Source organism: Lytechinus variegatus, chromosome 17 (genome assembly GCF_018143015.1).
Source record: "Lytechinus variegatus isolate NC3 chromosome 17, Lvar_3.0, whole genome shotgun sequence".
Taxonomy (NCBI): domain Eukaryota; kingdom Metazoa; phylum Echinodermata; class Echinoidea; order Temnopleuroida; family Toxopneustidae; genus Lytechinus; species Lytechinus variegatus.
In genome coordinates this window covers 11,822,035-11,845,352 of record NC_054756.1, presented here as the reverse complement: position 1 = coordinate 11,845,352, position 23,318 = coordinate 11,822,035, and the positions used below count along the sequence as shown (strand labels likewise).

Sequence of the window (23,318 nt, the reverse complement as noted above, 5' to 3'; positions counted from 1 at the left end):
GCAAAATATTTCCTCCCAAAATATTTTGCTTAGCTGTTTTGATTTTCTTGTTTCACTATTATTCTATTTGTTTTATCGGTTGAGTAGCACTTCCAATCACTCGGTTCAAGATCAAATAGGTCAGTATAAGAGTGCATGTTGCCAAATGCCACTTTGCGTCGAAATCACTTTCCCTTGGGCGGGTGACGTCACGTCTTTACTAGGTCAAGGAAGGTCAGAGGTCGCGGTGGTTTGAATGCAGACGGTCATTCATTCCGAATTCCAGAAACACAGACCAAATAAACTTGAACTACTTTCTCGTGACTTTCATGGGGTATATGTTTCGAACTTGATCTACATGTACAATGTAGATCACCGATATCTGACAAAAATTTGGTTCCTTGTCTTACACCATATATTCCATTGGAAGTAAACCAAGTTGGCGAAATTGTAATTGCTTTATGATGCCCATATCCTCTCCAAAAAAAACGTGTATGAAATAATTCTTTTTTTTTATTTAATTATAAAGATATGATGGCGGATTCCTGTTTTATTCATGAGAGATCATATTAGAATATTTCTTCAAAATCGAATACAAAAAGACATTTTGAAATTTCACTTATTTTTCACAAAACAATTTTATGTACATCTCAGTGCATGAAAAAGTCGATAACGTTCCTCACTCACTGATTATTTAGCCTGTGACTTTTAGAATTTTTCAAGTTTTGCAGTTGTTATAATAATGACCAATTTGACTGAACCAGGAAATGTTAAAAGAATTGCAATTCCACATGTTTAGGAAAGAATAAAACTTCATTTCTTTTGGCGATGAGGAGAAAAGGTAAATATATCTAATCTAATGTAATAAAATACAAAATAGATAGTGAGTGGCGTCAATAGTCACCTCATTTGCATACCATGATGTGCATAAATATACTGTTTAATGTAATGAAGCGAAAATATAGAATGTTACTTTCTTATTTTTCGTCAGATTTTGTTGAAATTTCCAGTTTTGTACTTGCCTTACTCTTTATATTCATACAGCTTTTTGTTATGGTGGGTTAGGGTTAGGGTCCTTGAAAAAAAAATGATAACCTCTACCTCTCCCATTCGAGATGAGAAAATCATGAATCTTCTACCATCTTGGCAGTCTTGTATACATATCGATATTCCATGACAAAATGTGTTTTGATTCGAATATGCCTTTTCCTACGTGTCCTCAAAGGTTTCAAGATCCTTGAAGAAGATCGGCGAATTGAAATGATCTTTGTCCAAGTCTCTGTTCGTTATTGTTGTTCTTTTCTTCTAAGCAAGGATCAGTGAGGATAGAAACCCCAGACGTTATGATCCCTGTCGTTGTACTAGATAACCATTTATTTACTTGGGCTCTCGACCTCCTTAGAACGTCATCCTTTTTTTTGTCTGCTACAAATCCGAATGACCAACAAAAGACTCGATCGATCGATGGTCCTACGCATCCCGCGGTACCTGGTTATAACAAGAAACGTAAATCAACAAGAATAGTGCATGCGCCGGTATGCTTCAATGTGCGACGTTTGAAAACAATATCCACATTTCGAATGAATGTAAAAGTATAGAGCCAACATATTAAAAAAATGGAGATTGCAGGCCTAAATACTACGCTCTCAACCTCTCAATGTAAGTGCTCCCTCTTTCTTGTTATTCTCTTCTCTTTTTTGTCATTGGGTTTTCAAGGAATTTCATGATTTGTCTGATGGCAAATTGCTACCTTTGTATGGTTTCAAGCCATGAGTCTGTCCTCCCTAAATTGCAAGATATGTATGTTGGGGGGGGGGGAAGATGAGCCGAAATTTTGATAGTGCAGAGTTTGGCGTATTGATCAATGTCTTTAAGTCTCGAGTGAGCGAAAGTATTGACTTGTTGAAATGAAAATCTAATTTTGTGATACACTTTTGCATTATCTTCAGAAAATCCTTTAAAAAAAATATTTTCATTTCCTTTCTTTATTTTTTTCTTTCAGATAAGTTTAAGACTTTAGAAGGTATCATTTCGCATATAAAGAACTCATTGCCCAATTAAAACTCTCCTTCAAATCTTATTTTGAAAATTTCATACAAGTGCATTAAGGACATGATTATGAGCTATAAAATAACTAAATGTTATGATTGGGGCGACTGGAGAAGGCATAATAATGATAATCTTCTACCACAATCGAACCATGGAGGTAGAAATAAACGGTTAAACCCCCTTTCATTGATTTCATGTCTGTGTCTCGTCTCAGTCTGAAAAGTCCCCTCTTGTCATGCTACATCGATTCCCCTTTCAAAGTTATTAGTCTGAAACATTTGACGTAGATTGAACTTCATTATTAAGGTTTTCAATGGCTGTATTTGACTGCTGTACCGTACACCCCCCTGGGTGACACCACCACCTGCACGTCGCAAATAATCATATTTAATAGCTACGCTGAATGAATGAATAAATGAAAAGATGATACAAAATAGAGCTCAATTTATACTAAAATCATCAGTCTATACGAGTTTTGAAAAAAGCAGTGCTCAGTGAAAAGTTGGGCATGTTGGGGGACGCTCCTCTTACGGATCGAGTCAGCCCCCCAGGCTGAGGTTAAAGAGCGTCCTCGTTCTCGATTGGTCAGTCTCGGGGATTGATCCAAGAGCGACCCCAAACAAATCGAATTTCCTTTCAAAGAACCGATCGTTTGGGGTACAGTGTCAACATAAACTGGTATAGACCTACAAATGAGAGGCATAACTGCCAACCCTTTGAAAGGTTTTATTGTATTTAGAACAGGGGCTGGCAAAGGCATCGCAACAATCTCTTATGGAATATACATTTTCTTGCTTTGTGACATCGAGGAAACGAAGTAGCGTCATCTGTGGAGCAAAGTTTAATAAGTTCATTTTCCCAACAGGCAGAGGCACTTCGTACGCTTTTATTGAATATAAGCTCAGATGACAAGAGTACACTGTTGTGTGTGTTTCAAGCGAGGGGACCTGTTGTGTTGACCATCACAGCTGTTTTGAACTATTTATCTAATGCCCTGGATGTGGACGCAATTGAATTGAGTTCGTTATTATTTGGGTTGGTCGTTGTCCGTCGTGGTCGTGATACATATCATCATCTTGTTCGGCGCTCTTATAGGAACCTTGTGCCGGGGTATGTGAACCGAGTAAGTGATCGTGAACGTTTGAATCATCATTAGCATTAACGTCGAATCGATCATTTTTCGAATTGTTTGAATGATTATTGATTAACCATTCCGATTCCATCCTCTTCTTGGAACACTTAGTGAATTATTGCGCATTGATTACGACCGTTTTAGTCGCTCGTCACCATCGAATCTACTTTCGACATAATAAGCTCATTTCCCTTAACACCGTAGTCATCGACCACCAGAACGATGTCGTCGGTGAGCTCTGACAAGACCTTCTCCGCGGCCGACTATGTCATCTTCTCCGGCATGCTCGTCATCTCCGCCGGCATCGGCGTCTACCACGCCTTGACCGGCGGGCGTCAGCGGACGACCAGGGAATTCCTGATGGCCGATCGGTCGATGAATCCCATCCCCGTCGCCTTCTCGCTCGTCGCCAGCTTCATCTCGGCCATCACCTTCCTCGGGACCCCTGCCGAGAACTATGTGTATGGATGCATGTATTGGATGTTTGCCTTTGCCTATATTGGGGTGGGGCTCGCGACGGCTTTCTTTTTCCTGCCCATGTTCTATAGACTCAACCTGACCAGTACAAATGAGGTAAAGTATAGTAAAACCGCCAAAAAATAGAGTTAAAATGCACCCCACATCTGTTTATTGCCATCATTAGAATGTTGGTACTGTACAAGCCTTTGAGGGAGGTAGCATGTTGATAGAATAATTCAATAAGAGCAGGGTCCCATCGTAAACAAAAGAAAAAAAAATGTTGTTGCTGTGATGATATCATAACATGTCGTGCAGCTTTCCTTCATCTTTCCTTCATTAATCCCCGATGTGCTTTGACTGAGACCCCTACTAGTTTTGAAACTACAACTCACTTAATCACTGTTAGTTTAAAGACATCTCACTCATATTTTGAAAGCAAATGTAAAAATACATCGTTTTCTGACTGTTTCGAGTGATGTAGTAACCCTACAAGTACATGGAGGAATATTTTTCCCGAAGTCAGCGTTTTCTTCGCATCTCATGCAGACGCTTGTTTATACCCTTGACCCTGTGTCAACTGTCCCATGTGCTTTTAGCTCGTCTTGTTCCATTGCCAGACTCCTATGGTTCACACGCCAAGTGCGCGACAAATGTCAATGGATATTTATAGGACTTCGCACAGTTTTATCCATAGAGCTATAACAGATATGATTAAATCATACAGACAGACAGTAGTGATACAATTACACCCCGTGGGGCCACTTCCATTGACGAGGGGATATACCAGGCGCGACCAAAGAAACTCGTTCAAAAATCTCTTTTCAAGACTGGGCACATTACGTACGTAACGTATTAAGGGTGTCAAAACACTAAAATATTGATAAAAGGGTGTATATTGCGCAAGGAGAGCTACGTGTTAACGGTCAAATTTGCGAGGGTGTGAAGAAGACTAAAATGATTGATAAATGATGCACTTTTTGTCCAAATACGATACGTTTTTAGAGTACGATTTACTTAGCGAGATGTGGGAGGTGGGGCGGTTCTAAACTCATTGTACATGTAGTAAAGCCGACGTCCATGATAACATCCGTGTCATAACAATTAAGATATCGCTGTACTTGTTTAGGGTGTCAATTTCAGGGATAACTTGTCAAGGGTACCGTTTTGTTTCCAATACTTTCAAGGGTAGGGTTGCACACGCCAATTATTATTAATAAGGGGTGCATTTTCAGAATAATGGAAAATACTAATCTTGTTAAGGGTGCTTTTCGAAACCCCGTGGTCGCGTCTGAGATCCACTCGTCAATGGACCCCCCCCCCCCCCGAGTTACACTAAATATTTCACATCAAACCGATCAAGAGGTTACCCATTGAAAATAATGTGATATTTTCGATCGGTCTACAGCAAGTTTCTTCTACATGTACATGTGTGTAAATGATATAACGCTTAAAAGCTTCAGCTGTAATCCACCGCGCATATGCAAGTTTGAAGATTTAATTTCGACCTAATCTCTTTTGTAAAGAACCTATCTTGAGTTTTACGAGGACTACTTTTTAAAATGTTTCTTTGCAGCCCCGATCGATTCCTATATACATTGTATACCCCACCGCAATCGGATGTTTTGATATTTTGTTGCTAAATACTCGGATTACGTTATTACATGTAGGCCTGTATATCGTCTGGGGTAGAATTTGTTAAAGGACAAGTCCACCCCAACAAAAACTTGATTTGAATAAAACAGAAAAATTCAACAAGCATAACACTGAAAATTTCATCAAAATCGGATGTAAAATAAGAAAGTTTTGGCATTTTAAAGTTTCGCTTATTTTCAACAAAATAGTTATATGAACGAGCCAGTTACATCCAAATGAGAGAGTTGATGACATCACTCACTCACTATTTCTTTTGTATTTTATTATATGAAATATGAAATATTTTTATTTTCTCGTCATTGTCATGTGAAATGAAGTTTCATTCCTCCATGAACACGTGGAATTCCATTATTTTAACATTTTGTGCTTCAGGCAAGGAGGTCCTAATCATCAAATTCGTAAAAATTGAAATATTGTATAATTCAAACAATAAAAAACAAAAGAAATAGTGAGTGAGTGACATCATCGACTCTCTCATTTGGATGTAACTGGCTCGTTCATATAACTATTTTGTTGAATTTAAGCGAAACTTTGAAATGTCATAACTTTCTTATTTTACATCCGATTTTGATGAAATTTTCAGCATTGTGCTTGTCTGATTTTTCTCTATTGAATCAAATAAACATTTTTCTGAGGTGGACTTGACCTTTAAGTATTTGGTCCAATAATTCAATTTTCAATAGCTGGTGTTCCCGGAGAGCATCTGAGATAATAGTCATTTTCATTAAATATTGCTGCTCCTCAGTAAAAACAAAGGACCTATTACAAAGTAATGTGTTGATGGTAAAAACAGAGTCAAACAGCGTGTGTTTTTTTACGAACTGGTTTTGAATTTACAATTGTTTTTTTCACTTTCAGAGATAAGAGTTTAAATGTTCCAGAAACTAAAACAAAAATTAGATACTGAGCATTGCCAAACCTAAGGGGACCTACAGACTAGATCGACAAGTAGATGGTAGTGATTTGTTTAACCCGATTGCTAAGAAGGCATCAATGCTTGTAAAGCAAGCAACCAGAGGACCGACGGCTTAAGAAGGTCCTCTCCGAGTGACCTGATAATGAGGATCAAAATGCCTTCCGAATCGAACCCGGGTCACCGGAATATGAAATCCCTGCTTTATCCACGGAGACGGGTCGATCTCTGAAGTTCGATTCCAGGCTTTTTTTTTCGCAATCACTATAATTATACGTAGACGATTTCTGTAACACAGATAATCCTTTGTCAAAAGCAATTCCATGACAAATAGCATTTGTCGAAAATCAGTGAATCACAACAAAAGTGTCATCCTGGGGAGCGTTTCATCAACATTTATGTCCGACAAGTTGTCAGATCTGACAACTTTCCCCGATTCTGATTGGCTGAGAGGTACTGTTGCTATGGTAATTGTCGGATAAAACAGGACTTGTCGGATAAAATCCTTTCATGAAACGCTTCCCTTGGACTCTGGAGAAACGCCATTTTTGGCATTTTTCCTCCGGTCCGAAACCCCAAATCTACGGACGATTCTGCTGCCCAGGAATCCGTTTAATGAAAGTTGTCAGCACTGGCAAGATATCTTTCTTTGACAGTTACCAAAGTAACAGTCCGAGGCCAGAGCTTCTTAGCCAAACAAAACCAAGGATTTCACTAAAATAGTCGGCACTGACAATTTAGTCAGTGCTGACAACTTTCATGAAACGCTCCCACCCCCCGTCCACCAACTTTCGACAAAAACCTCTCAGCTGTCCATTTTAATTTGACTTGCATTTTCAAAGGAATTGGTGCGTTGTAGAAAACGTCTGCGTAGTGCTTGCAAAAAGTTGCTATTGATGACCTTGCCGAATTCGTTCAAATAATTATGAGGCCAGTAACGGGGTCTATAGTTTTGATAAATGAATATGATAAAAAGAGCTGTCATATTTTTGTTCAGAATCAGTCAAGCATTGAGAAAGTTAGACAGGTGCACGAGTATAATTGTTTGCATTTTAATGCTGATATACCATGGAGCTAACAGCTCTATGGATATACCGTGGACCCTTCGGGCATATTTCATTACCTTTGCCAAAGCAATGCAAGAATTTTGAAACGACCATTTTTACCTGATATATATCCAACTGGTGATAGAGGATGAATGGAGAGGTCATGGGGCCCGATTCAGGTGGAGTGAAAACTCAAAATTGGATCTTGCGCCAAAATGTATTTTACCCCGATAACTCCATTTGTGAAGGGTAAAAAGCGGTCTCACCGAAAACCCCATTGATTGCAAACATTTAAAAAAAATTAAATATTGAGGTGGATCTCATTTTCACAATCTAATAAAAAGGAAAGGAAAATGGTAAAGGAAATTGGTGTCAAATATAAACCTCTAAACTTCGCGTGTGATGGCACAGTCAATTCACATCCTTCGTGATTTTAAATAGAACAAGTCCCCCCCACCGCCGTGGGTTTTTTTTCTTCTTTTGGCCGATGCTTTTTTTTGGTTTACTTTCATGATAATTTTGTCCATGAACTCATGAGAATACCGGTTATACATGCCACATGTTCTTCCTGTTATGCGTGCCATTCACAAAATCATCATGAGCATGAAATGTAATATATCTGTGACTAAAGCATCCTCTTTCACTAACGTAGCCGGGGGGGGGGGGGGAGGGGGAGGACCAGCCCCCAAATGTTTCACAACCAGGAAGAAACGAATACGATAGATTTATCGTATTTTTTTTTCATTTTGTTTACTCCAATTTTACAAAATGCCAATTGTATTTTACCCATACTTTGATATAATTCGTTCTTATTTTTGTATGCTTGTTTTATGTTGATATTATTTGTTATTATCATTTGTCAACGGCCTTGCTGAAAAGCAGCTTCTAGCTGAAAGCAGGTTTTTTTTACCGTGATTAAATAAATAGAATACACCTGTACAATTACAATAGAAAAGTAAAAGAAGAAAATTCAAATATTATATCATTATATTATACAATGTTATATAGATCTTTATCACAAAATTTGATGATCATTTTTAAAAGGGTAAAATGTTTCTCCCGCTCGCTGATCGGTAGTATGAATATGTAGCCTACCGTTTTCACGAGGATTTACTGCAACCCCATAGGCCTATAACCTATCTTGAGGCATATATTTTAAGTTCACTCGCCATGCAATTGTCTGCATCTGATGGAGATAAAATATCATTTAGATATAAGCCTAAACCTACTTGGAATTACGCTGATAATAGTGTTATATTTATCTCGAGTAGCTGATATAATACTAGACCAGACTGTTTGCCAAACAAATAAAACTTCAAAGGTATCGCTCTTGATGGGACGTGAGACTTTTATCCGTCAGATATTCAACACAGTAGAAATGCTGTTTGAAATTTTATACAATTATGCTGTTTACTGTATGAACCTTACAGTGGTTGCTTAACAGTTTAAACAACCAGGCTTAAATTTACTTTGTTCTTAAAGATTTTAAACACTTCTTTAAATGTTAACCTTGTTTAACAACTATATCAGAGGTACCAGTGTTGTATTTAAAATTCAGCGTTTTTACTTTGTATAGAGATAGGCCTTCCTAATGTTTAAGTTACTACTTAGCTAATATAGTATTCCGTCTGTTTGTCGTGGACTCTACATGCATTCATAAAGCCAATGGCCTGTATTCTGATTTAAAATCTGATTTAAAAGCAGGTTTAAAATCTGGTTTAAAGTTGTGGTTTAGTATGGATAGCCGATTGTTACATAAATCATTAACAGTCATGACAGTAGAGATATCATACTCACTAGCGTACCTACATGTACGTGTGGGGGTGGGGGCAGTCTGCCCCCTGACGAGTCACAACTCATGCAAATGACATATCCCTGCCCCCCTTTTTTTTGCTTGTCAAATTTTTCGACCGGTTTTGCCCCCCCCCCCTGTGGAAAATCCTAGGTACGCCACTGATCATACTTCAGCTCATTTGGCTCTCAAATCATTCATAAATGTCTAGGAAGTATAAATATATTATTCTCTTCACCATCAATGAATCAGAAAAGAGCACAGTAAACGTAGGAAACATACAACTTAATGAAAATGTTGATACTTTTGGCTTCCCATACTTAAACCACAACTTTAAACCTGAGTTTAATTTAAACCCGACTTCAGAATACGGTCCAAGGAGTTTTTGATAATTTGATGTCAGCCCCATGCATGGCGACATGGAGTTTACTTCTTGGATAGGGATCGCAAGGCGCAAAATATATTTCAAAGGTTAAAGCCTGTTCAAAGTTTACTACAAATATACATGGATCCTACTATTGTCGTGGTCCCGTCTGAACAGTGCATCATTTGAAATGGTTATTTAGGGATGGGGGAGGGGCATTGGCGGACCCCAGATTTTGAAATGGGGAGCAAGCGGCGAAGATATGGGAGCGGGTAACTCCCTCCCACTGTAGTGACCTTTTTTTTTTGGGGGGGGGGGCGAAATTTCCCCAAATAGTATATTAGAGACACTTTAAGATGGCCTCCCCCACTCCAATCCGCCACGGGATGGGGGGGGGGGGGTGGAATTTGCAGTGCGCTGAGGTTATAAGAGAACTACTGATGTCGTGAAATGGTTGAGGAAAGGTTGACTAAACTTGTTAGAAAAAAGGAAATAAGCTTTTGTTGAAGATTAAACCTTGCAGCGAGATCACCGTGGAACAAGTTTATTTTGTTGTTCGATCTGAGTGAAGAACCTCAAATGAGCAGAACATTTATTACATGGTGTATGAATCATCACAGCCAATAGTAAAACAAAAATACCTTTATTGTTTCCACATCCTTGTCCTGTTTTCAACTCTATTCAGTCGACGTTGTACCGTGATCAACCATGGCAAACTAATCAATGACTAAATTCGTATTCAAGTTCTTATCTCCTGCTTTCCCACGTTTTTTTTCTTTTTCTTTTTTTTTGTCCCATTCATAGAGGTTTCATCCTCGCGAAAGGATTGACGGGAAAAGCAGACGGTACTTCCGTAGTAGGTCATGTAACTTGATGTAAGGTCACAAAGGTCAGGCGTCGGGTCAAATATATGGAGGCCAGTCCCGTTGCTGCAAAACACACATACCCTCACATAAAAAAAAAACACAAAATAAACCAAAATGGAATAAGAGATTTACAAAAGAGTAAATTTCAAAGTTTCATTGACCATGTTTACCATGGAAATCAATTCAAATTGCAACGACCACATTAACCCCCTCCCCCCAAAAAAAATGGAATGAATAAATCACACAACTAAAGAACTCTGACTTCTATCGAAATCTCATTATTATTTATCAACATTGTGCAATACATATCATAATAACTACCATTGTGAATTATATAGACCCAGGCCTATATTGTTCATGTCTGTGTAGGCCCATGCTTACTTAGTATTCACTCTTTTTATTATGCCTGAAAACCTTTTTTTTTCACATGGCAATATTTTTTTATGTGTCTGCTGCTTCATACCATCACAGTTTAGATTCAAAGATCGATTTACATTGAACTCTTAAGTTTATTTTTTTCAGTGAACATTTTATTATGCTCTAGATTTTCATTTATGAAAAGATCAGTCTTTATTCATGTTTTTTTCAGTACTTGGAAAGACGGTTCAACAGGGTGGTGAGAGTATGTGGCATGCTCACATTTGTTCTTCAGACGGTAAGATATATATTTCTTTTTTTCTGCTGTCTTTCCTGTTTTGTGTGCACAGAATCATGAATGTAATATTCATTGCATTTTGCGACGACAGTGACGGCCACGGTCGATATGCTCTGAATGCACGTGACGACGGATCTTTTCATATTTTTGAGTACATGTATATTCAGTCTCCAAGACAAAAAAAATAAATCAAACAAATGAATTACAGGCTATCGCTATTAATAGGAAGAAAACACACAGTCACATATACACCATCACACCCCCCCCCCCCCAACACACACAAAGGTTCAAGTTTTGTGTTCTGCACTTCAATTTGCAGCAGTCAAACGAAAGATAATGTGTAATTCATTGATCTTCCCGCTGCCATCGGCGACACGTAATTTGACTCAACTCTTGAACCTTTTTGGTGTACACACTAGCGCAATCGGGGTGAGCCAACCGCCCCCCCCCATTTATTGTTATTGTTTGTTTATGTATCACTTGTATGGTGTCTGTTTTTCATGACATTTACTTAAATAAGTAGTTGATTTTATTTGACTTTGTTCCTTCATACCAAATCTGACAGGATATTGGGTTCCATGACATTTGCTCCGGCGACAATCGCTCCGCTTTGAATTCCACACATTCACCTCAACCCTGGATTTAACACTATCCCAAACCCTACCCTAAACCTAACATAAAACCCTATTGCAATACTAACCCTTCATCTTAGACGAAATAAACCCCGGAGCAATTGTCGCTGGGGCAAAAGTCGTGTCACCGGATAGTGAACCGAGGAAATCAGTATTGTTGACTATTAAATACGCTTCACTTTATCTTATTGATTAGTTCTGTCTAAACGTGTTGCACCATGTAAACATGCAACCCCTGTTTACAATGTGTATTGCCTACTGCACTGTGCACTATAAAAACTGCGGTGTTAAAACTGACACCAATTGGTGTTAATAGAGGACCACATCACCCGAGGTGTTAAAATTACACCCTAGAGATTAAATATAACGCAAAAGAGTGTAAATGTAACAACAAAAGGTGTTGTCATGACACCAATAGGTGTAAAACTAACACCACCAATTTAACACCGGTGTAAAATAACTGGTGTGGTCCTCTATGTACACCGGTTAACACCACAGTTTTTGCTGTGTGTAGCCGCTCGGGATTCATTTGTTTGATTTATTTTTTTTGTCTTGGAGACTGAATATACATGTACTCAAAAATATGAAAAGATCCGTCGTTTATGATAAAAAAACAAATTCGATAGTGGTAGACTAGTAGTCCCTGAGTCAAGGATTAATGGAACACAAGAATTAATGGATACAATATATAGGATTAATTAATATATAACTAATTAAATACGTAAATAAATAAGCATAAATAAAGAGATAAATAAATATTAATGAAAGAATGAATAAATAAAAAAATAAAAAAATATATAAATAAATAAGTAAATGAATAAAATAAACGAATGAATGAATAAATGAGTAGAAAATTAATTAACTAATTGATTGCTTAATTGATTTAATGAAGAAAAGGAATAAAGTAAATATTAGAGTGTGAAGTAAAATGCGAGATGGAAAGGGAGATATAGGGGCTACGTAGACTATTTTAGTTTTTTTAACACTGCACCTCAAAATTCCTTTAACAAAACACTCCTCGAATTTATTACCGGTAGCATAGACCTAGGTCCATGCCGGTAGTAAGTCACGAATCTGGTAGATAATTGTGAAGTAGTAAGCAAACTCCAGACGCGATTATATTTCCACTATCTTGGCAATTGTTTTATTTACTTGTTTAAGATATGATCTATATTTCGATTATTACGCTGGTGGTTTGGATCCACGCCAAACACTTCACCCATCACGAAGGCACACACATAACTGTCCGCGGCGGGGGGTTAGGGAGCAGTTTCCCCCAGAAATTTTGAAAACTGAACAAATTAACTGAAATTTTTCACAAAATTAACGAAAAGTGTGTACAATTTTGTTTTCAATTACATTGTAGAATATGACAAGCTTGTTTTGTTTCCTCGTTTTTCGATTTTCTTCAACTTTATTACGCATCTTGCTTCCCCCCGGCCCCCTGGAAAATCTGCTCACGGCCATGGGCTCACAAAGTAAGCTATTGGCAGCAGGTTTGTATATAATAATAATAATGGGATTGGTAATGGACCCTTACATTGGGCGACTAACACGGGTCGTGTGGTCCAGTGGTTAGAGCATTGGACTTATAATCGCAAGGTTGTGAGTTCGAATCCCAACTCTGCCATTGTCTCCACTTTGATAAAAAGGCCCAAGAGTGATATCTGTCGTCTATTACGTCAGCCCCTATGACTGATTAACCTAGACGTAAAATGTTTCCAAGGTAATTTGTTTATGTACCAGCTTGGCGTTTACCAGCAAAAAAATGCTGTCCTGCCGAGTTCCTACGGGAGTTAAAAGAAACAGAAACTCTCTCTGCCGTGCAAAGTGCAAGTAGATGAGATAGAGAAAACACAACAACGGAAGAGGAAACACAAATCATGATGATTAAAACTTATGAGAAAGAGGGGGGGGGGGGGGGACATTACAGCAGAAGAGGAAATACCAGTATTACGGATTGTTCTACGATGATCATTTTAATGAACAACCATTACAACTGCAATTGTTGTCCTCAGTTGGAAGGGTGTAATTTGAGAAGGAGATTAATCATGCTTATTAGACGTCTTTTTGTCGGGAATATGGTCTCCTATTTTATATTGTAGAAAAGAAACTAGAATCTGCTCAGTGAATGCATGTATGTTCCAGAATTAATTCGTTATCTTAAAATAACAATTTTTTGGATCTCGGTCGCTTCGCTCGTTGTATGCCTTTCACTTTCAAAATTACTGGCTGTATCCATAAATATAGCCTTTCAATATATTATGTGTCTGAACAGTATAATTTTTACTTTACTGGACGTATCTCTTATTTGAGGATACCGTACCTTAGGGATGGGCGTAAATCTCCTACCCCCCCTCCATTTTTTTTACATCCACTCTTCTACAGCCCCATACTATTCGATCATCCCAAACATAATGACTAGGTACTGTTCTAAAAGGAAAGAAAACCATATTATATATGTAGTAAACTTATGATAAAATTTTATTTCATTGTGGACCTTGTAACAGCTTATCCAGAGTCAACTGACCTCGAAACTGTTCCAAATTATGACAGTTTCCGTTGAATAATTAGGTTTAGTGTCCGAATATGGCTCGATCCACAGATGTTTTTTTTTCTAGGGCGTGGTTGATTATCTAGTCGACATCAGCGCAGTGATGTTGGCAGAAATTTGTTGTAGAGCCTTTCGACAATTATTGGTTGTTCTTTCCTCTTATTTCCCCATCAGTACAGCTTAAATGCCCTTTAATATGGAATGCTATAGGCCAATATTATTGTGTTATCATATTTCTTTTTTATTTATGCGAAAACTAGAAAGCAAAAGACAGGCAGACGGTCAAAAGACCGACATTTTTTAAATTGTTTAAAACATTAATAAAAAAAATTTGCAAATTGCAATTAAGCCCCTCCGTCTCTTTTATTCGTGGTTCTTTGTCTTATACCTGGGTTCGTAAAAAGCTCAAGAAATGCTGTTGAAAGCAACCACATGACCAACTTCATAACTTCACTTCAGATGGAACGTTTAATGAGAATAAATCTTTACAAAGGATAGGCCCAGCGTCTGACCTATACGCATGGGCCTAGGAAGTGGGGGGTACTTGGGGTGCAGGCTAAAGCACCCCCAAGATTTTCCTTGGGTTGTTGCGTGTATTATTTCCCTTAGTCAGCACCCCCCCTGGAAATGTGACATAATGGATAAATGTAACGAAAATGACCTTAATTTTGTAGTGAAACACTTTTAATAATAATAATAATAATAACCATATTTCTAATGCGCACATAAAAATATCCACTCCGAGGAATGCTCAAGGCGCCTGACAATTCATCATAAATTCAAATATATACAGTAAATTGGAAAAATATGAAATCACATATTAACAAAAAAAAATAATAAATAAAAAAAATACGCTCAAATTCATAAGGAGAGGGGTTATTAGGGTACACATATTATTAGACGTTATGAGACATAAGGGGATCATCAGCACCCCCTGTAAAAATATCGTTCCCAGTGCCTTGCTTATACCCCTTCCCCTCTTACCCTCCCCGCCCACATCAGACGACACAAGAATATTTTTTTTTTGTACAGACAATAACGAAAAAATGATCTACGAATACGAGACATTTCCATAATAGGTTTACTCTTGTGTGACAATTTGAACTCTTTAAAGCAAATTTACCTTTCATGTCCCTGAGATGAACTTATGAAACCATTACTGCATATAGTCACTCTTGAAGCGATTTGTTAATGACAAAATCTTATCAAACTTCCATAATAATACAAATAGTCGGGAATAAGACATTTTAACAGGAGCATGTGGGACAACTTGTTTAGAAAGGATGTGCTGGTTTTGAAAAAAAATGACAAGCCAAATAAGGGGTTTTCACTCTGATAAAGGTTATTTTAGTTTACAAAAAATGAAAAGAAAAAAAGGGGAACAAAGAATATTCGTGATTAATACCCCTCTGTCATGTCTGTGTTGTCGTTGGAAAACATGATTTTGCGCAAAATGGATTTAGCTCTCTTAAATTTGATGACTAGGTAACTTCCTTGAAAAAATGTAATTTTAAGCACTTAAATGATTTTGGTTTTCTTTTTTTATTTCTCTAAATTCTATTACAGGTTATTTATATGGGTATCGTGATCTATGCTCCCGCCTTGGCTTTGAGTGCTGGTAAGTGTCGTAGTCAACTCTGTTCAGTGCCACCACCCCGCCCCCCATATTCCGACATTTGCACAGCAGCCTATTGGAAAGGGTCACCCCCCTCCCTCCCGAAGGGTGAAATATCTCACGAAATTTCCGCTCATGTCCCCCAAATATTATATATTTCACAACAATTCACTAGACTGTGAGTTTTTAGCCTATTTTGGCGTTTTACGCACTCTGTGACATGATAAAATTATTAATGATAACATAATAGCATTTATGAGTTGCCGATTGAATGGCGCACTATGATGACCCTGGTGACAGCTAGTCTGCAGACAAAGACCCTGCTTGAGACTTTAATCAACAAGTGGGTCTCCACGAAAAGACTAGCACATACAAAACTTGCTATTCAGTATACAAGGCATTATAGGCTGCGCATTCAGACCCTTAACTCGAGTGAAGGGTTTGCAGTGTTATGTCATTGTTCCCTCCCTAAGTTACGAATTGCTGATCGGAAATAAGTTTATTCATCCCTGTCATATTTTGATACAATTTGTGATGAATGTCAGGATTTTTTTCGGATCCCTGAACAGATTAAACCATGCTTTTTTTTCAAATTCTGAAGTTTGTTTTGATATTTTTTCTTTCTTACAGTTACCGGGCTCAATCTATGGGGTTCTGTACTCGCTATCGGAATAGTGTGCACCTTTTACACGACAATTGTAAGTATCTCTTAATCTCTTTGTTTAAAGTAGAGGTTTTGCAAAGATTCTTGGAAGAAGGGAAAACAAAAGTGATTAACCGTACGCAGACTAGTTTATTACGTTACACCAGTTATGTATTTTATATCCTATGCCATAATACGTTCTTAATAGTCATTTTTAACTTTTAACGAGTAAATCAAATATTTCTTCATTTATAGGAGAAAAGTTTCATCATGGGCTTATGATACCAGCATTGGCTCTTTAATTTGTCATCATAGTATATCGTAGTTCTATTTTCTACCAGCATATTGATTGATTGATTCATTCATTCATTTATTGATTAATTAATTTATTTATTTCATTATTTGTTTATTCACTTATTTGATTATTTATTAACTTATTTATTTATCTATTTATTTATTTATTTATTAATTTATTCATTTATTTAACCCGTTGCATTTGCGAACAGCTACTACTAACCACTCCTTTAAACAATGAAGCATGAAAACTTGTTTTAGTCGAATCTTTCAATAAATTAAAGGGAGACAAAAATAAATATCATTTACACACAACTATCCTATTACCATGGTAACACTTCAATCAACAGGGAGGGATGAAAGCAGTGCTGTGGACCGATGTATTCCAAGTGATCGTCATGATGATCGGATTCTTAGCTATCGTAATCGAGACAAGCAGACGACTCGGTGGACTGGGTGAGGCCTGGCGGATTGCTGACGAAGGAGGGCGGATTGATTTCATTGAGTGAGGATGACTAACCTTTCGTTGATTAGATAACACATTTATATATATGAAAAAAAAATCATGAATTGAATAAAGTAATGCCTCGTTATCAGCCTGAAAATTATTGACAATTGGTACTCGGTCTTATAAACTTTGGATGTCACGTAAATATCAGGATGTATATACGTGCCCTTCTAAAAATAGTAGTGTTTTCCCCCTGGGACAGCAGCAATTCCAATTTGTGATTATAGCAAATAAGTAAACTAATACAAATTATGTTTTACTATCGGAAAGACAAATATATCATAGCATAGTTCATCTGATCACAAAATAGGGGGGGGGGGGGGTGCTACTGGTTTGCCGGCATACGGGTCCCAGAAATTTTAAAACTCGAATCCCGCTCAATAGGTAAATACCATTGTGTGCGCAAAATTGCATTTGGAAGTTACAGATGTGCAAAGGAATTGCCTTCCCAATCTGAAGCATCCACTGCAATCTTAAAACAGTTGAATCTTCTGTTTCGAAAGTCATCTTTGGTACTTGAGTCATGGCGTTTGCCTCATAATTATGCGAGGTGTCAGCCTGTCACGTTAATCAGAGATGGCATTCTTAGTATGGTGTTATATATGATTCAACTAACTGGAGCATGCCGGATTGCGAGAAGGTTAAAGAGAACGTTCAGCCAGGTTCGCAGTGACGAAAAACAATTATGTAGGCCTTTACATGTACTTTCGGGTAGTTCAAACTCGATGTTCGGCACGATCACCAACCTTTGCAAAGAAAACTATCCGAAATAAGAAAGGTCGACAGTTTTTGTACTCGATGATATTTTAATCTCTGTTTGTTTTTTGTTTTTTGCTTGTCAAATTCTCAAGGAGACTTCTTATGCCAACTCATTCATGGTCGATTGTTTTTGTCGACAAGAACCGTAAAGTGAACTATGCTCCCACCAAAGAGTTGGGGCAACAAACCTTTGTGCCGTGATAACTTAAAAACAAACTAGGTGCGAAAAAACAACCCTGGGGCCACCTTACTGAGTTTCATTGCCTGCTCCGCTAGTTTGAAACAATAACATTGATTAAAAGAAGTGTGTATGTTGAGTCCAAGCAGTGCATTACAGACGTGAATCGAGGTCGGTAAAACTCGATAAAAAAATCAAAGTCATCAATCTCGTCATGACAAATTTTGTACATTTCGTTGAAAATCACAATATGTAAACAACTGATGAAGAGGTGCATTGTTATGGATATGCATCATGAACAGATGTGCATTATCTGGAAGGTAGTGACATAAAGTGCTCTATCTTCGTGTAAAGAGAATCTGTCTACCACAAAATAATGTTGGTTCTGTAATAGGATCTTAGGATGTTTAATCCTAACTGTACCTTTTTCCAAATGTTTTATTTAAAAAATGTTATTATATTATGCATGTTTAGTATATCAAATGTTAAAAAATACGCACTTCTACAAAATAAATACAGAAAATGTAAATTTGTGTAGTTATCTACATTTTATTAATGTCAAGTAATCTTCAAAATTCGATTTACCTCTGTATGCAGCAACCATTTCAAAATATTCATGTGTATGTCAAAATCGAAGTTTGCATGTTTTGTTCGTATTTAGCAAATTAAAAAAAAAATGGCTTAAATATAAGCTATTACATCATGTACATGGGATTCGCTTTTTGTCATGTTTTGCAAATTTGCGACTGTAGTGCCTGAGTGTTCTCTATCGTCTGCTCGAAATAGACCGTCGTTATTCATGCAATTTACAGTATTTGTTTTATTAACGAGAGAAAAGTAAATAGTCGAGATGAAGCTAGGGGATAGTTTAAGAGTCCATGTCCTCTGCAGCGACAGCAATTTAAATAGTAGACAGACTGATGCCGGGATGATATATGCTGCCCCCAGAGGTAAATGGACGCAGGCGACAAACTAAAAATGACATTTTATGTATAAGATATGGATGAGATAGCGAATTTGCACTGTTTTCAGTATGATATCAATTATGCCTTGCCCAAGGTATATCCTAGCAGGATGAGCAGGCTATAACCATGATAACAAATTTGGGGCACTATAGGAAATTGTTGTTTGGTTGACATGTCGCTTGCCTCCTTCTGCCATCGTGCATAAACTTGTCGGTATGTGACATTAAAACGTGGGAAATTGATTTGTGTATCACGGCGTACGGATGGGAGGGGGGCTTAGTTCGTGACAAAGAAAAGTAAACGGGAAGAAAAGGATTCATGAAAAGGAGTATTAAAATATGGTGTTATCTTCTACATGATATGTCAAAATCTAACACAAATTTGATTTTTTCAGTTTTTCTTGGAAAGGCCTAAATATTTGCTTGCACGTAATGCTCGCCTGCAACCTTTCAGGAATTTTGCCCCACACGCCATAGCCAAGATATCTGGCCCCTGTAATTTGTTTGCCTCATTGCGCTTCTGAGTGAATTATAGAAAAAAAACATCCCAAAAGATATCATTGCACACAGTCGACAGAACCATATATCATTTGAATTCTGATACAAAATCGTAAAGGACAATTTTACCCAACAAAGGGTTCATTTAAATAAAAAGAGGGAAATCCAACAAGTATAAAACTGAAAATTTCATCAAAATCGGATGTAAAATAAGAATGTTATGACATTTTAAAGTTTCGCTTAAAAAAACACAAACATGTTATATGCATATCCTTGTCGGTATGCAAATGAGGATACTGATGACATCAACCACTCACTATTTCTTTTGTATTTCATTATAGAAACAAAAAATATTCTCATTTTCTCCTCATCGTCAAGTAAAAGAAATATTAATTCCTCACTAAATATGTGAAATTAGCTTGTTTGGAGTTTCTGTAAGAAATTAAATGTATAATTCAAACAATAAAAAAAAAGAAATAGTGAGTGAGGGAAATCGACTGTCTCACTTGCATGTCAGTGAGATGTGCATATATACTGTTTTGTTACAAATAAGCGAAACTTTAACATGTTTAACATGTCATAACTTCTTTTTTTGTTATTTTACATCCGATTTTGTTGAAATTTTCAGCGTTACCTCGGTTATGCTAGTTTGATTCAGTATTTTTTTTCTTGGGTGGACTTGAACTTCAAAGACAAATTGTCGTTTTAACAATTGAAAATAAATTTAATGAATATTTACATGTATGCCAGATGACGGGTTATTCCGGTAATTCCCAACATATGGCTCCATTTATTTGCTTAAAATTTTGCTGACGTTAGACAAAAAAAGAAAAAATATATATACAGTGCGTATAAAAAAAGTTTACACTTACAAAAAGTCCTGTAAAATTATACATAATTTGTGATATCCTGACGATTTTTCCACATTTTAACATTGGTACAGATCCATTTAAGCAAATGACGATATAACTGTCGAAAAATATTTCTGCTTGAGTGAGCACCACTTACTTTTGAAAAGTTTGTGAAAAATGATTTGTGCAGAACTTTGAAATAGTTATGCGAATAAAAGTAGACCTTACTCATGAGAAACACATGGAATTTAGCTAGTAAATTTGATTTGAAGATATCTTTTACCTTTTTAACTTGTTTCCTTGCCCAAAACACTTCGTAGAGTCCTACTGCACCCCACCCCACTCCCCACTTACCTAGGCCATTCGTGCCGATATTTGCTTTACACTGAGCTGTGATTTTCATGAAATGGCTTCGGCTTGATTTTCATTTTGTTAATCATTGTCAAGCTTGGGAAAAGTATGGAGAAACAAGTATTAATATGATAAAAGCTTTGTAAAAAAAAAAAAACGTTGGAAATGTCTGATATAAGCCTTTGTTTAGATTTAGTTATGTCCTCAGATCCAGCTGGCACAAAAAGGGTAAAGGTTGTGCTTACTAAGTGTTTAAATTTTAATTTTCGTGGCAAAATTGTTACAAAATGCTTGCATGTGTCCGTTTTACTGCAATTGACTCAAAGTGCAAGGAAAATGTATGAGAAATGTTTCGCGGGGTAAGTTTGATTTCGAACGAGCATTTCTGCGCAAACAGATTTCTGCGAGCTTTACAACTAAATGGACAGTGCTCATTCAAGTGTAACATTCTGTCATTTTTACTTTCATTGGATAGATGAGACCCAAACCCAAGAATATATGTGAAAAAATCACCCATATGCAGTATATTTTTTAATCCCCAGGGCTTATTAAAAGTGTTACCTTTTTTTTGATACGCACTGTATATATATATATATATATATATATATATATATATATATATATAGCGGAAGAAATTTTCCAAAAATAAGTGCTAAATTAGCACTTCATCTTTTACACTGTATATTATATATATATATATAATATACACTGTAAAAATGAAGTGCTAATTTAGCACTTACAGTGCTTGTATAGTGACTGCACTGCGAGTGTTGATTTTCTAGTTCAAATTTAAACTATAATTAAACTATTAATTAGCACTTCATTTTTACAGTGTATATATATATATATATGACATCGTTAGAGGTTATCCTAATGACATGAAATATGTTGCTAATTATACCGAATGTAAATAATAAGGCACGAGTTCGTCCATGCGAATGTTTAATCATGGTAATGTGTTTGCTCTCTCAAGATTTACGAGATCGTGCCTGAAAAATATGATTGATTAAAAACTGGGTCACAGTTGGTGTGATCTAGTCTGATTTACACTAGACAAGGGAGGATAACCTTAAATCTGACGAAAATAAACTTTTATTTTTTAATTAAACTGCCTAGCTGTAGGGCATTATCCTCCAATTAAGGCCTGGTCACACCGCCCGAGCGTTGTTGGAGCGGTCGTGTTTTCGATTTTTCCCCCAATTTTGCGAGCGAAATTCGACCCTCTCTCCCTACCGCTACACCACCGCTCCAACAACGCTCGGGCGGCGTGACCAGGCCTTAAAGTCATAAAATTTTCCGTCCTGCATTCTCGAGCAGCTTTTCAATCTATACAACACATTTCGAATGAGTGTGATTTTGGGGTATTGGCCCTGCCAGACTCCAATCCAGGGGAGGGGACAAAGGGGTGCCCCCTCTTTTATTTATTTTTTTTTATTTGGGGGGAGGGGGTTGTAATATATAGTGTATTATCTTTACCTTATCTTTCTTGTTGTCATTGAAAGAGTAACTCCCCAAAACTGATAATGATAAAATAAAAAAAATATATATAATACATTTAAATAACATAACTGGTAAGTGAAAAATTCATAAATGTAAGATGAAGTATTGATAAAAAATAATAATAAAAAAAATAAAGAAATTGACTCGCCCCTGGGCATTCCTATATGTGGCATGTTTCTTCACGTAGATATTCTTCATATAGTATTGGAAGTTAATTAGGCTAGGGTATAGGATAAACACCACAAATTATTTTTTACTCATTATTAAAAGAAAGACGCTGCATCTTAGATCTTGTAGCCTCGTGTCGAGGCCCTGGCGGCTGTTCCCGCGCGAAGCGAGCGATTTCCTAATTCGCTATATCCTTCGCTTCGCTCGGGAAGCAGCCGCCAGGTCCTCGACAGGAGGCTAAGATCTTGGAGTTTTGTATGAATTTCGTTATAATAGTATTTTGTTTTGTTTTTTACGAAGTTCGTTTCGATTTGTGTGGGCCTAATTAGTTGGGAGGGGATGATACCAGTATAGCTCCATGGATATACACTTCTCCCAGCATGGGTCATGCTCTCATAATTTCTTTAACCAACCTAGATTTGCCCAAATATGAATTTGCCCACCAATTATAATTGGTCAAAACAATATTGCATGGAAAACATGAATTGTGATATTTTTTAACCAACAGTTGGTCGATTAATGATTATTTTAACAAATTTTCAGGGTTGGTTGTACGAATTCTAACACTGTAATGACATTATGTCTGCACAAAAAATAGTCAACGGTTAACTGTAAAATATGACCTCTATACGTTTTTGCCCCCCCCCAAAAAAAAAAAATTTAAAGAGTATATATACACAACCATCGCGCTCATATGGAGGGAAAGATTATATCAAAATACTACGAATTCCTGTGCGTTTGTCAACAAGAGGCTTTACCTAGCAACACACGAAAGGGCAAAGGTCAAACAGTGAGCGGCTGAATGGAAATGAATAGGGAATGATGTTATATTTGATGACGTCATGTTATAGAGGTTAAATGTCAAACGATGGAGTCGGCTAGAGGACAGCAAGAG

General features: G+C 37.0%; 1 protein-coding gene across 3 annotated transcripts in view; it reads left to right on the top strand.

Moving 5' to 3' along the window:
* The first annotated feature begins 2,590 nt into the window (after window positions 1–2,590).
* The window catches only part of LOC121431367 (sodium-coupled monocarboxylate transporter 1-like), a 39,137-nt gene continuing 18,409 nt past the window's right edge, over window positions 2,591–23,318 (top strand). For all 3 annotated transcript variants that reach the window (XM_041628907.1, XM_041628908.1, XM_041628906.1), the window contains exons 1-5: window positions 2,591–3,733; window positions 10,843–10,908; window positions 15,661–15,712; window positions 16,340–16,407; window positions 16,997–17,151. In XM_041628907.1, the coding sequence (XP_041484841.1) occupies window positions 3,383–3,733; window positions 10,843–10,908; window positions 15,661–15,712; window positions 16,340–16,407; window positions 16,997–17,151 (692 nt within the window). In that variant the 5' untranslated portion in view covers window positions 2,591–3,382. The remainder of the gene's footprint in view (window positions 3,734–10,842; window positions 10,909–15,660; window positions 15,713–16,339; window positions 16,408–16,996; window positions 17,152–23,318) is intronic.